Source organism: Orcinus orca, chromosome 5 (genome assembly GCF_937001465.1).
Source record: "Orcinus orca chromosome 5, mOrcOrc1.1, whole genome shotgun sequence".
NCBI lineage: Eukaryota > Metazoa > Chordata > Mammalia > Artiodactyla > Delphinidae > Orcinus > Orcinus orca.
Genome location: NC_064563.1, coordinates 20,800,442 through 20,820,706, shown reverse-complemented (window position 1 = coordinate 20,820,706; position 20,265 = coordinate 20,800,442). Strand labels below are relative to the sequence as shown.

General features: G+C 38.8%; 1 protein-coding gene across 3 annotated transcripts in view; it reads right to left on the bottom strand.

Moving 5' to 3' along the window:
* Nucleotides 1–18,005, bottom strand: part of CP (ceruloplasmin) — a 65,194-nt gene extending 47,189 nt beyond the window's left edge. For all 3 annotated transcript variants that reach the window (XM_033402751.1, XM_004278190.4, XM_033402752.2), the window contains exons 1-6: nucleotides 17,657–18,005; nucleotides 9,380–9,627; nucleotides 7,351–7,563; nucleotides 6,826–6,999; nucleotides 5,044–5,298; nucleotides 3,586–3,757 (exon numbers count right to left, since the gene is read on the bottom strand). In XM_033402751.1, the coding sequence (XP_033258642.1) occupies nucleotides 3,586–3,757; nucleotides 5,044–5,298; nucleotides 6,826–6,999; nucleotides 7,351–7,563; nucleotides 9,380–9,627; nucleotides 17,657–17,802 (1,208 nt within the window). In that variant the 5' untranslated portion in view covers nucleotides 17,803–18,005. The remainder of the gene's footprint in view (nucleotides 1–3,585; nucleotides 3,758–5,043; nucleotides 5,299–6,825; nucleotides 7,000–7,350; nucleotides 7,564–9,379; nucleotides 9,628–17,656) is intronic.
* Nucleotides 18,006–20,265: the final 2,260 nt, after the last annotated feature.

The following is a 20,265-nucleotide window of genomic DNA, read 5'->3' as shown; positions in this document are numbered from 1 at the left end:
AGGAGAAACAGTTATCTACCGTAGTCTTGGAAGGTTATTTATATGCGGGAGCATCCCTGCGTAGCTGGTGTGGTTTTACTATTTTCTGGCGTGAGGGCCACTTTTAGTTGGGATGCCTTCTACCTCTTTCCTCAGCACGTGCTGGCCCTTATCCCCTGCATAGAAGGCGTGCAGACGTGGTGACCAGCGTGCCCTCCCGGGCCCTGTGATGACGGAGGCAGCGATTGGCTCCCGATTCTCTCAGCGGCGGAGGCCCAGCCCGCCGCCACCCCTGGAGCTCGCGTAGGCAGCGTCCTGTTGCCTGAGAGCGCATGCTGGGGGGGGTGGGGGGGAGACGCTCCTTTGGCAGTCCTGCCCCTCCCCTCGCGCAACCCTCAACAATGGCACCCTGCCTTCAGGCTGTCTTCGCGCAGCCAACCCCAGTCCTCTCCCCAGGTCTAACCTCCAAAGCCTCAGCTAAAGCCACCAGTCCCCACCCACACCGGTGGACGAGTGTCCCAGGCTGGGGAGCTCAGGGTGGAGGTACCAACCATCCCTGCAGGTCTCTCTCCATTTTACCTTCCGCAAACTGGTTGCTGCGCTCTCCTCCGAGGCTTAGAAGCTCCCCCTCTGTCCTGGCTGATCTCCCCGCCAGTCAGGGGACTTGCCAGGTTGTAGGAACCTTTCTTCTTCCACAGCTCCCTCCCAGGGGCACAGGTCCTGTCCCAAGTCCTTTCTCTCTCTCTCTTTTTTCTTTTGTCCTACCCAGGTACGTGGAGATTTTCTTGCCCTTAAAGAAGGCTGAGGTCTTCTGCCGGCGTTCAGTAGATGTTCTATGAGAATCGTTCCACATGTAGATGTATTTTTGATGTATTTCTGGGAGGAGGTGAGCTCCACATACTACTCTTCTGCCATCGGCTCCCCATTCTCCCCATTTTATAAATGAAAAAATGAAATCTCAGAAAGGCATTTGACTTGCCAAAGCCACCCCATTCATCTCTTCTCCCATTTGACAAATGTATGGAACATCTGCTCTTTACCAGGAACCCTGTTATATGCTGATGACATGCCCATAAGCAAGCTGGACCCGTCCCTGTCCACATGGACTTTACATCTGTCCCAGAAGACAGACTACAAATCAATCAATATAATAACATGTAGGGCTTCCCTGGTGGCGCAGTGGTTGAGAGTCCGCCTGCCGATGCAGGGGACACGGGTTCGTGCCCCAGTCCGGGAAGATCCCACATGCCGCGGAGCGGCTGGACCCGTGAGCCGTGGCCGCTGGGCCTGCGCATCCGGAGCCTGTGCTCCGCAACGGGAGAGGCCACAACAGTGAGGGGCCTGCGTACCGCAAAAAAAAAAAAAAAAAAATATATATATATATATATACATATATATATATATATATAAAATAACATGTAATAAGCACAGAGTGTTATGAAACATTTTTCCTGGGGTTGGGGAAAGTGATGGGAGAGGCCCCAAAGGCTTTCCAGAGGAAGAGTTTCTTTAAAATTATCTAGAGGTGAAGTAGAGTTAAAATGATGGAATATGTGTGTGGAGAGAATGGGGCGGGTATTTGCAAAGAGGAAACAGCCTGTGGGAAGGCTCAGAGAAGACATCAAGCATGGCATCTCTTATAAACTAGGGCAGGAGCATAGCAGGCAGGGTAGGGAGACGGGTCAGCAACCTGCTTTTAAAATCTCAATGAGAGGTAGTGATGACTTCAGAGGTATTAGCAAAGAGGTTGGAGAGAAGCAAACAACTTTCCGAGATATTTAGGATATAATGAGGCAGCATTTGATGAGGAGAGAAGGAGGGATTAGTGAAGGAGGGAGGGAATCAAGGGTGGTGCTCAGGCTTTGGGCTTGAGCGATGGATGGATGGCGACACCATTCATGCAGAGAGGGAAACTTAGATTTGTGGGGAAGACAATGGATTCAGACTTGGACATATTGATTTGGAGGAGGCTCATCCAAGTGGAGTGTCCACTAAGCAGTTCATAATGCAAATCTGCAATTTATAAGAGCCTTCCGGGCTGGAGATACAGTTTTGGGAGTCATTGCAACTGAATGTCAGTGTGGCGGGGACTTAAATCTCTGCTTCAGTAGTCACAGGCTTGGGTAGAGTCAGACCCAGCAGTTGACCTGTTGTTTGCCGTTGAGTGAATCACTTAACCTTTCCAAGTAGATGCGTGGCAAACAAGGCTTCTCTAAAGAGGTGATGTTTGGGCAGAGACTTGGAGCAGGGGTGTGGCATAATCTCACTGACATTTTTGAAAGATTGCTTTGGCTGTTTTATGAGGAATGTACAGTAGGAAAGGAAGACTGAGGCAGGAAAAACAGCTGGGGGGCCGTGGAAGTCATCAGACATGTACCAAAGGTAGCTTGTATGCATCAAAGGACACTGTCAAGAGAATGAAAAGAAAACCTACAGAATAAGGGGAAATACTTGCAAAGCAGATCTATCTGATAAGGGATTAATATCCAGCATATAAAAAGAACTCTTATAACTTAACAACAACAAAAAACCCCAAATAACCCAATTAAGAAATGGGCAAAGAACTTGAACAGACATTTCTCCAAAATTGCCAACAAGAACATGAAAAGATGCTCAGAATCACTAAGTATCAGGAAAATGCAAATCAGAACCACAATTAGATACCTCTTTGCACCTGTTAAGATGGCTATTTTTTTAAAAAATGGAAAATAAAAGTTGGCAATTAGAAGAGAAATTAGAACCCTTGTACATTGCTGGTGGGAATGTAAAATGGTGAAGCTGCTGTAGAAAACCATATGGTGGTTCCTCAAAAAATTAAAAATAGAATTATCATATGATCAAGCAATTCTACTCCTAGATGTATACCCAAAAGAACTGAAAGCAGAGACCTAAACATATACTTGTACTCCAGTGTTCATAGTGGCATTATCCACAACAGCTGAAAGGTAGAAGCAACCCAGATGTCCATCAACAGAGAGATGGATAAATAAAACATGGTATATGAATACAGTGGAATATTACTCAGCCTTAAAGAGGAATGAAATTCTGATACATGCTACAACATGGATGAACCTTGAAAACATTATGCTAAATAAAATAAGCCAAACATAAAAGGACAAATATTACATGATTCTACTTGCATAAGGTGCCTAGAATAGGCAAATTCATAGAGACAGAAAGTAGAATAGAAGTTACCAGGGGATGGGGAGTTTTTGTCTAGTGGACACAGCATTTCTGCTTGGAACGATGAAAAAGTTCTGGGAATGGACAGTGCTGGTGATTATACAACCTTGTGAATGTACTTAATGCTGCTGGATTTTACAATGCTATGTTTTCAGAAATGGAAAGCAAATGAAGTGATCTAATTGTATTCAATGTTTTCTGAGAGTTTTGTTGAGCATTTGAAAACTTTTAAATCTATTCTTTTTCATGGACTCAGAAGTCCTATTTCTCAAACTTGGACTCACTACCAAACCTTAATAAATATTTAGCAGTCTAGTTACTCAATTTCAGGTACCAATTAAAATTTTAATCACTGAATCAGCCTTTTATGATTTTTTTGGGGGGAAGGCATATTTTGAAATAATATCTTTTTTTCTGAATTACCTTCCAGGTGCTGTTAAGTTTTCTTTGGTGAAGGTGTCTATGCCGGAGGGTGCATAGTTCCAGATGATTTCCTCAGCAGCGATGTAGTAGTGTCTAACATGTTTGCCATGGATATCGTTCTCAGATGAAGGCTTCTTACAGTCTTGTACCCAGAAAAAGGCCTGCAAACCAGCTAAAAACCGCACAGGAGGAGACACTGGTTAATGAAGCCAATGTTTGTCTCTCTTATTGCCTTGTAAATGCTGCTGGTGAAATGACAGATGGAAACTGAAGAAATAGATAGCTAGAAACAATACTATAAACTAGAGTAATCAGTTGTATATAAATCACTCATGGAAAATTCAAGCAGTGAAAAACAATTCTCTAGGTGGCACAGAGAAGTGATACTACTAGTGTTTTCAAAAATGTGGAACCAGTTTCTGTGGGGTTTCGCTTGGGAAGTCTTTCGATGAGAAAGAAAAAAAAAAAGACACATTAATAGATAAGTGATGTGGGGAGAAATGAACTTTCACCATTTAATTTCACTTTTTTGGGGGGGCCACGCCACGTGGCTTGTGGAATCTTAGTTCCTGGAGCAGGAATTGAATCTGCGCCCTTGGCCATGAAAATGCAGAGTCCTAACCACCAGACCGCCAGGGAATATCCTCGCTGTTTTATGTTATCAGTGAGTCAGCATTGAAATAAATAATGCTGTAATGAGAAAACATAGATAAGTGATGAAGAGATGCTCTGCCCTGTTTTAGGGGATATGGTGGGGTGGAGGGGGAGGAATAGAATGAGCACGTTATTAGTATTGTGCTCTTAGATAAAATGGCTATACACCTGCTGTGCTGAGCCTTCTGCCGCCATGATCACATTTGATGAATAAGATCGTGTTTGAAAGTCAAAGTAACATGTTCAGAGACCCAGATTAAACCTAATTTCTTCAGAAGACCAATATTGCAAACTAATATTTTTCAAGAACTGGGGGTATTTTATTACCTTATATTAAGGAGATGGAGGAGAGATTTAGCATGTTAAGCTAAGGAATAGCTGGACTCAAAGGACAAAGTTGGTTATATTTAATAGAACAAGTCAAGAAAAACACAACAAGCTACTTTTCAGCACAATATACAAATCTTCTGGTGTTTAAAATATTGTGTATTTTACAAATCTGGGAAGCTGTATGCAGTATTATACTTTTAGGGTAGGACTATACATCAGGGCCAATTTTTTCTTTTCCAAAAATTAACGTATTTTCAATTTTGATTACTTTATAAATGCTCCAGTCTTTTTAAAAAATTACATTATGATGCATACTGTCAGAGGAATAAAATTAAGTTACCAGTTCAAAGCTTAGATCATTCCAAAGTTATTTAGCTTTTAGATTCTGATTTCCAATCATCACCCCATTAATAGTGTAACTGAGACATGACTCTTTTCTCAACTGACAGCTAATTTCAGGTAAAGATGCCTTACCTTTCAGATGGTTTAGATTCTGACAGCTAAGCATCCATTCTCCAGGGTTCTGGGCCACCATAAAAGCATCAAAGAGGGTAGCAGGAAAGAGATTGATTGTATCAACACGGTAGTTCTTATTAGTCAACGTTTGCCCGTGGAAGAAAGCTGCATGCACATCAATTTCATTACCCATACCAAAAAGATACCATTTTACTCTGTCCTCAGCACACATGGAGAGTCCTGGGAGACTTCCAAAAGCATATCCATTCACAGCTGTAAGTCAAGAGCAGAGACTGTGACTAACAGACATTGGTGACTGGGATATTGATAGTTACCTCTAAATAAAATCAGTTTGGGATTGAAAATACCTGGCACACATGCTGCTCTTCTTCCCTCCTGTACCCCCATCAGACATTGTTAATCAATCACAGTACTCTTTCATTTTGGACCTGAATTCAGCCTCAAGATTTTTGTCAACACAATATTAGCACATGAACACAACACTGAAGATGAAATCTATTTGCTCTCTTTGTTATAAACTCTACACCTTGGTATGTTCATGTGTATATTTGTAAATACAAATGTGTACATATATACATACGTATATATAAATGTGCACACATACAGTAAATAGAAAAAACACTGAAGTTTATTTAGGAATCAATCATGTATCATGTTGGTGGTGGTGGTACGGATGATGTCAGTGTTTTTTGTTATTGTTTATCAGAACTTTTCCAATTTTCTACAGTGAATGTGGATTGCTTTTGTAATAAGAACACAGGGGAAGCTTTTTTTTTTAAAGAGTAAAAGACAAAATTGGAAGAAATGTGAAAGAGGAAAGAAGAAATGCAGGGAAAGGACAGTAGGAACAAGTGACTAGAGCCACAAAGACCGAAGAGGTCAAAAGCAGGATAGCCTGATTCTTCAAAGAAACTAAGGGCCACTGCTCAAACTGAGAGGTCCTAGAGTTAAGATAGAAATCAGTTCTGGGAAGTATTGCGAGGTAACCAGATGCAACAGGGATACCAAACCAGACTTAGCCAGACTAGAAGTTTGAGTCTCTAACGCCTATTTTGGTTAGCACATAACAGAGGCTGGATTAAAATATGGAAAGAGGATCTTTCAGCCAGAAATAAGCAAAAGTTGGAAATAAAAATCCGTACTTTGTTAATTAATTTTTCTTCTTTGATAGTACAGTTACTTTTGTGTCCTCAGTTTCTGAGTAAGGGTTATTTTTAAGAAGCTAAACATTCTAAGTGATGGACTATCTTACTAACCCCATTATTTTGTGTCTGAGAATCAAGGAGAAGCCCAGGCAGTAAAGAAAACATTTTTAGAAGAAATAAAGTGAACTAAAATATAGGAAAAAATGATGCAAGGTTCGGGGGGGGCACGGGTGGTGAAGAACAATATGTATGTAAAAGAAATACCTTTTAGAACTAGTGGTTTGAACTATTTTCTTAATTATAGTGCAATACTTTACAATATAATTTAACAATTTTAGGCTGCCTCAAATAATTTTTAAAAAGAGTTGGGAGAATAAAAAGTATACAAATATAACATGCATATACATTTAACCATAATTGATAATGGTTTGGAAACTATTTGATGTATCCAGCTTTACCTGCTCAGAGTTTTGATTGGACCTGTTTAGCTGAATATCAGGTTGCACATCCAATATGCTTTGTTACCAAGGGCATAGATTAGAAACATGCTACTTATTCGTGTGAGGGAATAAGAGTAGCGAATTAATGGACCGAGAAAAATAAGATAAAGTTAACAGATCTTATGTAATCTTACAATACATTCTGTTACTCTCCTGGAAGTCTTCATTGTCTTTGTCAACCTCCTCTGGTTCAGAGCAGTAGGTCTTAATGTTGTCTTCTAGGTACCAGCTGAGATTTTCATCCACAACAGAAAACATCACCACAAATTCTTTGTCAATATTTTTTTCTTCTTCTTTATCCAGAGAATCTGAAGTGAAAATTACTATTTCAGTAGAACTTAATTTTTAGCATGTGATTTATAGTTTAAAAATTTTTTTGTATTTATTTTCCTAATAAACCAGAAATCTAAACCAGTCACTTCGGTTTTATAGACTTGGAAACATTTAGGGAATTTACGTTCAGTAACCTGATTGTTGTTCCACGTATCCATTTTTCTCCTTACCCTTCCCTGCTCTTCCGTTCCTTTTTTTCTAGACTCACTGCCTCTCTACCTTACCTACTCAATCATAACACATAAGACTTAAAGTATATTTAAAAAACAAACCTCCCTCTCTACTGTCTTTGGTCATTTATTGTGAATAATAATGAGAAAATGTACCTTTTTTACAGTGTATTAAAGGCCCAATGAGTCCTGCGGCGATATCTCTTGGAGCATCAATGTGGGAATGGTAAATCCTGGTCACACAATTGCTGTCTTCTTCACCAGGACCTTGTTCTGGGTTGGCATGCAATATGTACATACACTGTTCACCTGGCCGCACTTTGTCGTCTGCTTTTTGAAAATCTGTGGTGTTGTCAGGGTAGATGGCCCCTAGGAAATGACATGCAATGAAATTACAAATTGAATGTGTTTGAGCTTGTATGAGAAAATAGATGGTCTATTAATTCATTCAGCAAACCCTTATTCAACATCTAGTATGTATCCCCTTGGGAACACAGTGGTATTCTATTTGAGCACAGAAGAATAAAAGGCAAATGGCTACAGGGTGTGGAAGTTTCACAGAAAATGTTATCATTTTTTATACTTGACTGAGCCTTCAAGGAGCAGTAATAGATATGTCAGCAGCATAATGACTGTTGGTTTGCAATTTAAAGAACCACTTTTGCCCTGGGGTTATGGTATGGAAGTAAGAGCAAAATGGCTACTTTCTCCTATCACTTGAAGCTTCTTGTATGATATCAGATTTTTGCCTGTGAAGTAACCATGGGATTGTTTAATTTTGTAAATTTCCAAACATATGCAAAAGCTGAGAGAATAATATAATTAACTTCCATGTGCCCAACAACCCAGCTTTAACAATGATCAACTCAAGGCCAATCTTGTTTCATCTATACCCTCACCCACTCTTAACAGTGAATTAGTCATCATCAGTGAATTATTCTAAAGCAAATCCCTGACATCATATCATTTCATTCATAAATAATTGAGTATGTATCTCTAAAAGAACTCTTTTTTCTTCTAACATATCCACAATACAATGATCATACCTTAAAAATGATTAAAACCATAATATATCATGAAATTGTAAAAAATAAATAAGATGGCAGTCAGCTTTTATGCTATGAATGTAATTGTTTGATTTAGAAAAACAAATTTAAAAATATAGAAGATCAAAACATTCACCCTGTAAAGCAATACCTCTTTTAAATAGAAAACCAATAATTAATTAAAACTAATTTTATCCTAATTTCCAAACTTGATCCTTATAATTTCAATGAACACGGTCTCGGCATTTTTGCCTATGATAATAGCTGACATTTATTGAGCTATTATTGTGTACTCTCATTGTCCCTATTTTATAGATGAGAAAACTGTAGCACAGAGAATTTAAGTTAACTTGTCCAAGGTCATTCAGTCAATAAAAGGCAGTGCTGCACTCAAACATCGGTCTATTAAGTTTGAAGCTCTTGTTCTTAATCACAACAAAACACCATCTCCCTTCATCATCATCATCATCATCATCATGTACTAAGAATGAGGTCACAAGCACCAAATCTAATATTTGTTCTTCCTGTACCATCTTTAAGGATTCCAAGTCCTACATTCAAATGACCTTTTGGTTAACTGTGTCTCAGATGTGACTCTGGGACCATCCAGCCACCTACACTACTTGGCTACTGTATGAGACTACTCATGCTGCCTTAGCTGGGACAGAGTTTATCCAAAGTTAGGATGGAAGGTGACAATGGCTACAGTACGTTCACATGTAGGAACTTCAGAGATAAGATCATCCTCATCTTGGGGATTTCTTGTTTCTTCTTTCCTGTTTCCTCCTTCTGAATTTTTGTCTTTTCCAGGCTTTAATGCACACTGCCCGTTTCTCTTATTTTAACCATGTGTCTGGAAAGGGGTTGGGCACTGGGAAGGAAGTCCCAGCTCTCACTGACTGTCACTACATGAGTCCACACAGAAATTCTATCACATTCACACTTCACACAAAACAAGTATAACCCAGAGAAACACAGCATTATTAGGATGAACCAAAATACTTATTCATAAAATAGTTTAGAGCTAAACAACATAGTACAGGTCTTATCCAGGAGGAAAGTCCATAATATCAGAAATTAAAAAGTGTTCCTACTGAAAAGAAAGAGGAAATTCCAGCTAGCATATGAGCTGAACTTACCCTCATGTTCCTTATAGTAAGTCATTCCATGTGCATGAAAAGTATAAGGCCTAGAGGCAAAGTTTTTTAAATGTACATAAACTCTATCTCCAGTTTCAGCTTTGATAATAGGGCCTAAAAACCCTAGCCAGACAGGTTTCTCTATAATCGTCCCAAAGGTTTCATCTGTGTACTGAAGATACACGGCCTTCTTGTAGACTTTTCCAATTCTATTGGAGCCATTTTGAAGATAGATATTGGCATGTTCCCTGCAAAGGAAAGGAAGACAACTCTATTAGAAGCCATCACTGCTGGGGATAACATTATGATGAAAGAGAAATGAATGACCATATCATATTAAATGTTTGCCAGTTGTTGTAGGGATGCCTCCAAAAAATGAAGAGGAGCGCTGGCATTTAGCCCTGTTATTTTAATTATGTGAGGTGTCACACATCAGCTATATGGCAGACCATCACGTGTGGATGCACAATAAAAATGTAATGCATCTTACCAGAGTATTTCCTGTAAGGTTTTCATGGTAAAACACAGAGGCATTGTGGGATAGAATACAAAATTAAAGTGAAATATTAAAATAAAGCAGTTAATGAAGGCATTTCTCACTTATGGCATACCTCTTTCAGCCACTGGAAAAACCTGAGTTTATAAGCATTCATTCTGGATATGTGAGATGTGAAAGTGAGTGCATATTTTTTTCCTAAAGTAAAACTAATAATGCTAAAGTAATTCCATCTTTCTAATTTCTTTTAGCAAAACTAAATCAAAGTTGGAATTGATTCATCAATGTGTGTGGGTCTTAAACTTATCTTTGCATTTGAATTACCCCTGTGGTTTTTTAATCCCTTGCTAGCAAAACTACTTGAACGTTGAATGTTTATATTCAGGTTAGTGGCTGATTAATAGTTGCTTAAAACTTTCCTAAAAATATCAGCAAATTGAATAGTAGCCAGGAAAAAAAAGAAAAGAAAGCAAGTTTGATACTCAAACTTTTGAACTGATTCTTAAGTTATTGTCCTTAATGCAAGCCCAGAGAGTTCACTGAGATCTATTTGTGGGCAATGCCATCTAGCCATTCAGCGGAACCCACTTAAAACCTGGCCTTTGGCAAGCCCTTCCACAACCGAGGTCTCCTCCACTAGAATAAAAACTGCTAACCCCAGCTGATGGTCTGGGGTCTGTGTTTGTTCATGTGTGTGTGCGCGCGCCTGCGTTTTGCCTACTTTGATCTCGGTGACCTTTGACACCTTACCATTTTCCATTCAACCCATATGAGGCCAGATAACGAGACTGAAGAGAAATAAACTTTGTCTTGTTTCCTCAGCGAGAAGCTCATCAGAAAGAGTGAGGGGTACTTTTCCATTCTCTCTTCAAGATGAGGGCAGGGCTTGTCTGGGAGCTCTGGACTTTCTCTGTTGCAAGGTCCAAATTTAAAGATCTGTTTTTTAAAAAATCTAGGGCTCAGGCCTAATGTTTCTTAAGTTTTCATGTGCACAGGGATCTACTGAGGACCTTGATAAAATACAAGTTCCTAGGCCCCAGCCCCACTGATTCTGCTTCTGTGCTGTTGGTGTGAGGGTCAGGCATCTGCATTTGCTAACAAATACCCCTGTGTGTTCTGATGCCGCTCTGCGTTCATGGGCAACCTGAGTAAGGGAGGCTGCAAGGGCAAGGGGAAGAAAGCGGCCCAGTCCCACAGGCAGTGGGATTCCTGGAGGACATGAGACAGAAAGGTGGCAGGTTCTGTTTCCAGGCCATACCCTGGTCGTGGTCAAACGTCAGCTGGCATGGCAGCATGGGGGCACCTGATTGAGCCTGAGTGCTGGGACCAGTGAGCAGGGCCGCTTGGCAGTGGTCCTGGTGGCTGCATTTGGGCATTGGGAACAGGCTTTGGAGATAGTAGAGCCCCTGTGTTCTGAATTGACCAGGGGGTTTCAACAATGAGCATCTCATAGTTGTCACACTAGGGACCCCAATTTTTTAAAACCTGGATTGTTTAAACCCCAGGCTTCTCAACTTGTTCACTGAAAGATGAATGAGATGGGGTTCCGTTCCCCTATCATGGTGGGAGAAGGGCCAAGCTGGAAGTTAGAAAAATAAAGAAGTGACTTTTTTTGTACCCAGGATGGCAAATCCATGCTTAAGCCTTTATTTCTCATATTTGTTTTCATTTTCTAATTGTTTGTTGCAGTTTCCATTTTGTTAGAACAAAACAGAAAAAAAAAATTAAGAAAGGCTCTGAGAGACTTCGAGGACATCAAAATACATAGGAAAACATTCTTCCCTGGAAACAGCAGCATTAGTACGGACAGGAGTATTCTTAATAAATAGATGTTTTACCAACAGCAAAATTCTGAGGCACTGAAGGCCACTGAGATTAAAGGCAGATTCATCCAGTCCACACTGCTGAGAGGAGGTCAGGAAGAGGGCAGTTCAGTCAGGCACGTAGCGGCAGCTGCAAAGCTTACGGTGCAAGGATGGAATTACTCTTGGGTCACACCAGAGGAACCTGGACAAGTCAGTCTCACACAGGTCCGTCTAAGCCTCGAGGTAAATTTTCTCCAGTGTCTGTACACACTCTTATTGCTAGGGGATTGGTCCCAATGATATTTAAATAGAGATTCTAGTCTGTGTTCTACCATGCTCTGTTGATCCATATCTTAAATAAAGCCAGAGTTTTAAAATAGCCCTCAAATTCTTAAGACTTCATTTATAGTGTGTATTTATATTTCCTAAATGTGCCTCTAAAGCATTAAGAAATATGTCACATCCCTTTTCAATAAACTGTAGCAGACTTTGTCAAAATGCTTTCATTATATTGAAATTCTCCTGTATTAATCATTTCCTGAAATAGGAGGAGCATTGTCTAAGTTTTGGAATTCGTTTTTTTGTGTACAAAGATTTTTGGGGGAGGGGTGTGAAAATTACTTAAAAAAATAATTGATCTGAAATTATAATCTATCCAGTATTTTTAACATTTGGAATTCCTTTTATACACATAGCAATATGCAAAATGTGTTTCCCATCTTGTCTTTTTTTCTGAAACAAAATTAAATCTTAACCAAATTGGGAAATATTTCACATCACGTGATAGCTTGGGGGAGGCCTGTTTGCTTATGCTCTGTCTCCAAAGAAACATCAAACTGTCATTAGGGAATGTCTATTTAACTTTAAGAGCACGGCTTTGGGGACAAAGCTTCAGTTACTGGAAGCTTGCAGGAAGTTTTCCAATCAGATATCCAGTCAATAAAAAACCTATTATGGTTGTTCTTTGACCCGAACAAGTAATTCACATTAATCATAGTTCTTTCTGTTGGCAACTGTAACATGTTCTCTTCTATTCATTACAATAGATATGTCTCCCTCTCAGTAAACACATCCTTCCTTTTTAGCACCCCCAATTCCTATAATCCTATAGCAATTCCTCTAATTTCTGGTAGATTCAGACCCAGAAGTGAGTTTTTAATGGTAGAGGAATTAAAACATTTTTTACACTGCCTTAGTAAGATAATAATAATGCTACTCCCATCCATAAATTCAGAGTGCACTCAAGATGATCAAGCCATGGTTACTAAAATGTGGGTAATGCACGTGAAAAGTTTCTGGAGTCTTAGCTTCATTCATTGAGACACAGTATATTCGTTTTCTCTTGCTGTGTAACAAATGATCATAAAGCAGCTTAAAACAGCACCTATTTATTATTTCACAGTTCCTTGGATCAGAAGTCTGGCATGGCATGACTGGGTTCTCTGCTCAGGTTATCACAGCTGGCATCAAGCTGTTGGCTGGGCTGAATACTTGTCTGGAGGATCTGTGGAGAAGTCTACTGCCAATCTCACTCAGGTTATTGGCAGAATTCAGTTCATTATGGTTGTAGGACTGAAATTCCTGCTTCCTTGCTAACTACCAGATGAGGACCTCTCCCAGTTCTTTAAGACCACCCATATTCCTTCCCAGTGGCTTCTTCCATCTTCAAGTCAGCAACAGTTTGTTGAATCCCCCTCAAACCTCTTTGAATCTCTCTGACTTCCTTTTCTTCTACTAGAGAATTCTCTGCTTTGGACTAGACCCACCCAGATCATGTCCTTAGTTTAAAGTCAACTGTATCACTGAATATAACATAAATCGTGGGAGTGATATCTCAGCATATTCACGGGTTCTGGAGTTTTAGGGTAGGATATCTTTGTGGGTCATTAAAAAAATTCTGCCTACTAGACACAGGAATCACAAGGAAAACAGTCAAAAATTAACTGGCAGGCAAAGACTTAACCTGGGTATGCATAGCACAAACTCAAGTGAATTACAGGTTCTCACTGGCCTGGCTTCATTAACACAGCATGAAAATTGTACCTAGGTGTCAGCCCTCTTTTGGATATGTTCTTGGGGAAAATAGCAGCTGTGATAATAAATTGTAGAGCCTGAAATGTATAAAATGGTGTAGTTACTTCATTAGTTCCTGCACACAGGCTGTCCTATATGAAGTGTTTATAGCACACTAGATTTTGCTTACTATTTTTTATTTGGCAACCTTGGAATATGAGTCATCATAAGCGACTTTTCCAGATAACTTTAGCTCATAATTATACCTCTTTAAGAATTATTTTAAATTTTAAGACCATTTTTGAAGGGGTAAAATGAATGCCTTCGGTGCAAGTTTTTTCTTTAAAAATGTTTTGTTTGCTTCCTTGTTTTCTTAAACAGGGTGTACTGGGAAAAAAATCAACTTCTTTTCTGATAATGATAGTAAACATTAACATTTATTGAATATTTATGGTATCCTGATCACTCAATATTATAATTATAATACTTATGATTATACCATAGTGTGGAATGTTCTTGGTTTGTTCTCTATTTCTTTGGGTAAAATTTAAGCTGTCATTTCTTCTGGTCATTGGGTCTGCTTATGATGACATCTTCACTATAATATTTCTGATTTATTTCTCAAACCTACAGTGGGCTGGAAAACTAGGTAACAATGTTTGTAAGAACTGTATGTTAATTAAGTCACCAAGCCTGAGTGAGAGCCTATGAAGTTAGTGTAAAAGGGTTTTGTGAAGGCTCTTCTTGTGTTTAAGGATTTTTTTCACTTATTTCTAGCATCCTATATGTCACCAGGAAAAAAAGTAACCTGAAGATAAGAGGAGTATTGCTACTTATTGCTACTATGTAGCCAACAGTCAATACATATTTTAATTAGTGTCTACCATGGGCCCAGAACAAAGTATTGCATTTGCTAATTGTTTTCATATGTATGTCTTTTATTCTCATTTAAGTACAAATAACTTAGGAGCAGGAACTATATTTTATAGATCTTTACTTATTGATTTGTTGAAATGACAGAGAAGGCACAGACCTAAGTAAATGGCAGTGCTGAGCATAAGGAAATTGCTTTCTACCTCACCCCATTAGAAATAAATATTACTGATATGACAAAAAAAAGTAAACTCTATTTTCCTAGTTAAAAGACATCCATACATTTTCTCTTTTATATCTGCCAGTGTTTTCAGTTCCACTATCCCACATATAACTCCATAAACTGACTTTTCTTATTTCGTTGTATCTTCTGATTTATTTCATTTATTTATTTATGGTGTGAATCTGTCCATACTAGGAACAAGGGAAAATTTTTACAACACAGCCTATAATTTTGTCTAGCTTCCTATATACTTTTATTCATTCACTTTCATTTACTCAAAATTATATTTATTTAGTGTGTCCTATGTTCTAGGTACTAGTGATCACTGGTGCATGAAAGAGATGGAGTTTCTGCCATCTCAATACATACTTTCATCTTCATTGTTCCAGACCTTCAAGGTTAACATCAGCTTAAACCTAATTCTCTGCCTAACAACTATCTTGCACTCTTTCAACCTGTTTCTCAGCCTATTTATCTCTACTCCTTTTTAGCCTTCACAGAACGAGTGTCAGTAATCATGCCTGGTGATATCACATCAGTCTTTGCCATATTTATGTCCTACCCCCCACCAATTCATATGTTGAAATCCTAATCCCTAATGTGATTGTATTAGGAGGTGAGGCCTTTGGATGTGCTTAGGTCATGAGGGAGGAGCTCTCATGAACAGGGTAGATGCCTTATAAAAGAGGCTCCAAAGAGATCCTTAGTCCCTTCCACCAAGTGAGGACACAGTAAAAAGGCTATGAACTCGGAAGAGAGATGACCATGTTGGCACCTTGGACTTCTCAATCTCTTGAACTGTGAGAAATTAATTTCTGTTGTTGATTAGCTACCCAGTCTGGTGTATTTTGTTATAGAAGGCTGAATGGATTAAGTAGCTGGACATTCTGCAAATCTGAGACAAAGAGGAAGCAAAAAGTTGCTACCTAAACTCATCTAAACAAAAAGGTTAGCATAGTACTGGCAAAATTGCTAAAGGCCTATTCAATATTTGCTGTTTAGATGAATTAAAAATTTCATAGACAGAGTGAACATTGTCATCTAGAGTCTGCACAACTCTAGGCTGTTGCTGAAGCAAAAGAAGATGATCAAGCCAATGCTGTATAACCTCTCCAGCACACACAGGACATTAGAGTATTTAATCTTTTTTTTTGATTGTGCTGTGCAGCATGTGGGATGTTAGTTCCCCAACCAGGGATTGAACCCACGCCCCCTGCATTGCAAGAGGGAGCGCTTCCAATCTTAACCACTGGACTGCCAGGAAAATCCTTAGAGTATTTAAAAATAAAGGAATTCTCTCCCCTCCCTGCAAAAAAATTCTTAACAAAGCCTTTTTCTCTTCTAAATTTCTAGAATTAGAGAAGACTTTACTAAAGTGTGCTTGGGGCAATGTCTTGCACTTAGTTGATGCCCAGTAAAACCGATTTTATTTGATTTTTGACCATGAATAATGGCAGAAGGATGGTGGGTGAGGGCGTGGAGTAGGACAGTACTTTTTTTCCCCTAATATGTCTGACCTTTTAAAAAATGTGTCTAGTTTCCCTATTAAAAAATGCATAATTTATATTATGTTTAGCTAGGGAAAATGCTGAATGCATACAAAATAATGGTCCTTATGAAGCCATAAAAATATGTCATGTCCCTAAGAAGAGAACAGTAGCTCAAAACCAGGCTTAAAAAAATAATTGTAAGATATACTAGTTTTATTTACAATTAGTTATCTTTAGGTCAGAAACTTTCCTCACTGCATATTACTGAATTAATAACTTAACAATTAGGTATTATTATCAGCTTTGAAAAATTTCAAACGTACATAAAGTTAATGAGAATAGTGTATACCCATCAACAGAGTCAATGTTATAAAATTTGGCATACTTTATAGCCAATTTTTAAAGATACAATCTCAGCAGTTAATGGTCATTGGTTTCATTTGTCACCATTAACATACATTTTTAAGTATCACTATTAAGATACATTTATCATCTTTAAAATATATTTTCACCACTAAAATACATCTTTAAATGTTGTGAATATGGTTTTGAATAACAAATTTCAATTTGGTGTTAAATGTTTAACTAACATTATTAAAAGTGATGACCTCTGTATAGATAAACTTCTATCACAAAAAACTTCAAGGAAAACTATACCCCTGGTTTTTCATGTGGTGGATGTTTCTGGAAATAAGGGACCTTTCAACTGAAACAAGAAAACCTTTAATTTACATAGAGCTTTTTGAGGAGGCATTATAATAACTATCTCACATTTTTTTGCACATGTATTATGTGCCAAGGACTGTACGAAGAGCTCTACGTGCACCCACTCTTTAAACAACCCCCTGAAGTATTCTCATTGTCTTCATTTTACAGGTTAGGATGCTGAGTCTGAGAAAGATGAATGTAATTAACAGTCCAGAGTCACCCAACGAGTATTAGGCAAAGTCATATTAAAATTGTATTTGATTTCTATAAATGATTCTTTGAAGGATTAAAAAACCTTTTATTTTTACCACTAGTAATCAGTAAACGGTATAGGAAATATAAAATTTTATACAGTCATTCTTTAGATGAAAGAACTTCTGCATAAACAGACAGAAAGACTGAACCCTGATGGGAGATGTGATAAGAACCAGATGGGGTAATAAGAAGCCCACACAGTTCCTCATACCAAGTGGAAAGGAGTAAGGCAGCCTCTCAAAAAACAAACAAAATCCCAGGAATTAGAGATTTATTAAAGTGTCTAATGTTTCAAGTCCATATTTTGCAGTTTTTGTATATACAAATTAAAGAAATATTTTATCATATTGGCTTTATTTTTTAAATCAATAATTTATAAATTTGGTCTATAATCAAGAAAAAATAGTGACTTACGTGTCAACTGAAATAAGTTTCTTTTCCCCATGGTCAGAGGCATAGTCCCAAGTTGTTTCAATAATTCCAATGTAATAATGTTTATCTTTCGCCCAGGCTGAGGTACTACATAAAATTAGAAAAATACAGAGCAAGGAAGTCTTCATTTTCTTTTCCTCTTGGAGCCTGAGAAGCAACGGAATGAAATCAGAAGCCGGCAACTATAAATAAGCCTTTCTCCCTTTATTTGCTTGATTGACAGAATTTTTTGTTGCACAAGACGAAATTATTTCGTTAAAGCAAATAACATTTTCCACTTCAGTTCAGTTCTCGTAAACCCAGGGAAAACTTAGTTGTCCATTGCCAGGATTCTCTGATTGCAAATAAAAAGTCAACAGTTATTGTTGGAGGCGCTGGAGTGTTTATAACTGTGCTTCTACCATTCATTGTGTAAATTCCAGGAGGGCAAAGTTCATGTCTAAATGCTCCTTTTGTTCTTCCAACAATATGCTACAATACAATGCCCTCTTTCCTTTCGAAAAGCCTAACAATACCTAGTTACAACTTTAAGCTACAAAACATGATATTTAGCATGCCAGATTTAAGTACCCTCAAATAAGAATTTATTTTGAAGGCTTTATTTATTTTGTAAGCTCCGAACACATCATCATAGAAAGTTTATCAGATTATTGTGTATTGCTATATGCAAATAACTAGCAGAGAATAACAGGGGCTGATGATTCTGTTTTAATTATCGAAAAAATCAGACATAAATAAACCTGTCTTCAAAGGCAAAAGTTGATTTTAGTAAAGAGAAAGAGCTCTAGTTTATTAACCTGGGGTTTCTCTCTTTGATGTGGACATGAATTTGGGAGTAAAAGACTTTTTATTTTTTAGTTGAAGAAAATCCTGATGATAACAGTGCACATTTTGTGCTGATGTAATCTTTTTCTCTAGAATACCTCAATGCATTCTGTAAGTAGTTGCCAAAAGGTGTTTATAGAAATGGATTGGTATAGGAGAAGGCACCACAATGTTTGAATGATTCATTCATTTAATAAGTATTACTGAATGAGCCCTCTGTGTGCCAAACACTGTTCTAAGCACTGTGGGGATATAGCAGTGAATAAAACAGACATGAATCCCTACCCTCGTCAACTTACGTTCTACTGGGGAGAGACCAACTATATACAAATGAAGAGTGAAATATTTATTATTAGCAACAAGTGCTACAGAGAAACATAAATCAGAGAAGGAGACTGAATGCTAAGGAAAACAGAGGATGAAGATCAAAATCTGATGACACCATGTGACCCCAGGCAAGATACATATTTGACCGCAGCCTCAGTTTCCTCATCTTTAAAATCTCAGCCTCAGAGGGCTATTGTGCAAATTAATTGAAATGACCTATGTTAGGTCACATAGTGGAGTCTCTCCTTTCACCAGCTAACAATAATCTTAACTAATTATCTTGATGCAGAAAATTGAGTCACAATGCCCAGGATGTCCCAAGACCTCCTTCTTGAGGCACCTTAAACAATTGTGCCCTCATGCCCACTGAGTGGACCTGAGTGGGACTAAAATCTTGCCCAGACTCCACTGGCCAAACCCTGTGTCTTGCAAGATGCTGTTCCTTTTAAAAATTGGTGCCCAGAAAGGTTCCTTTTTTCCAAATAGTCCACACAGAGAGAACATCTTTTAGTAGTTTATTCTTGTAGAGGGGGCACTTTTTAATTGGCATGAAGCCCCTGTATGAGCCAGTGTATGGCTGATGGTGTAAATGATGCCATCTTGGGACTGCACAGTTCCTGTTCTTCCACTGACCTTACCCAGGGCTGTACTATGCGGGAAATCACTTATCTATCATCGAGGGCTTTGTAGCTAATAGATACTTTTTAATGATCTTTAGATCCAGGTGGCCCCTATGCCCTGAAGACCTTCACTGATATGTTGCCAGTGCCCATGAGACTAGTTACCCATTCATAAATCTTGACGTAGAAATGTGCCTCCTGTTCCCAAGCAACTACCCTCATACCCTAGGTTAACTATAAAATTGTCCCAATGGCCCCTGGGTGGTGTGGAGAGCAGCTGCAAATGCTTCTGGATCCTTGTCTGCCAATCCTACCCTGTGAGGAATTTACTCTATAATAAATGAATCCATTGATTGTATGGAGCTGCCTGCCTCGATTTCTGGTGTCAAGATACCTTCTCAGTTCGTGGGCACTTTCCATCCCCTCCATCCTCCAACAATTGGTGAGCCAGCCAGGAGACAGAAAATGACACAGGAATGGGTAAAGGGGTCATGCTGGGGGAAAGCCTGCTGTGGTGGGGGAAATCCCAGGCTGGCCAACCTCTTCCATGTGGGGTGACCTGGCTAGGTTTGTGGGATACTTTGGGCCACTGTGTGAGTACAGGATGCCTGGAAAATGCCAAAGGGCTTCCTAGATATATTGACTGAAGCAGCAGGAAAGTGGAAAAAAAAGAGTGAGCAAGCTATCTCAGCTGTTGCATGGCCTTCATTATATGCTCTAAGGATTAGCACAGAAAAGGAATTATAGCTCAGCAGGAAACTAGAGAAGACTAAAGAGATTTTGTTGTTAGACAGGGCTGCCCAGAGGGCATGTTCTGCC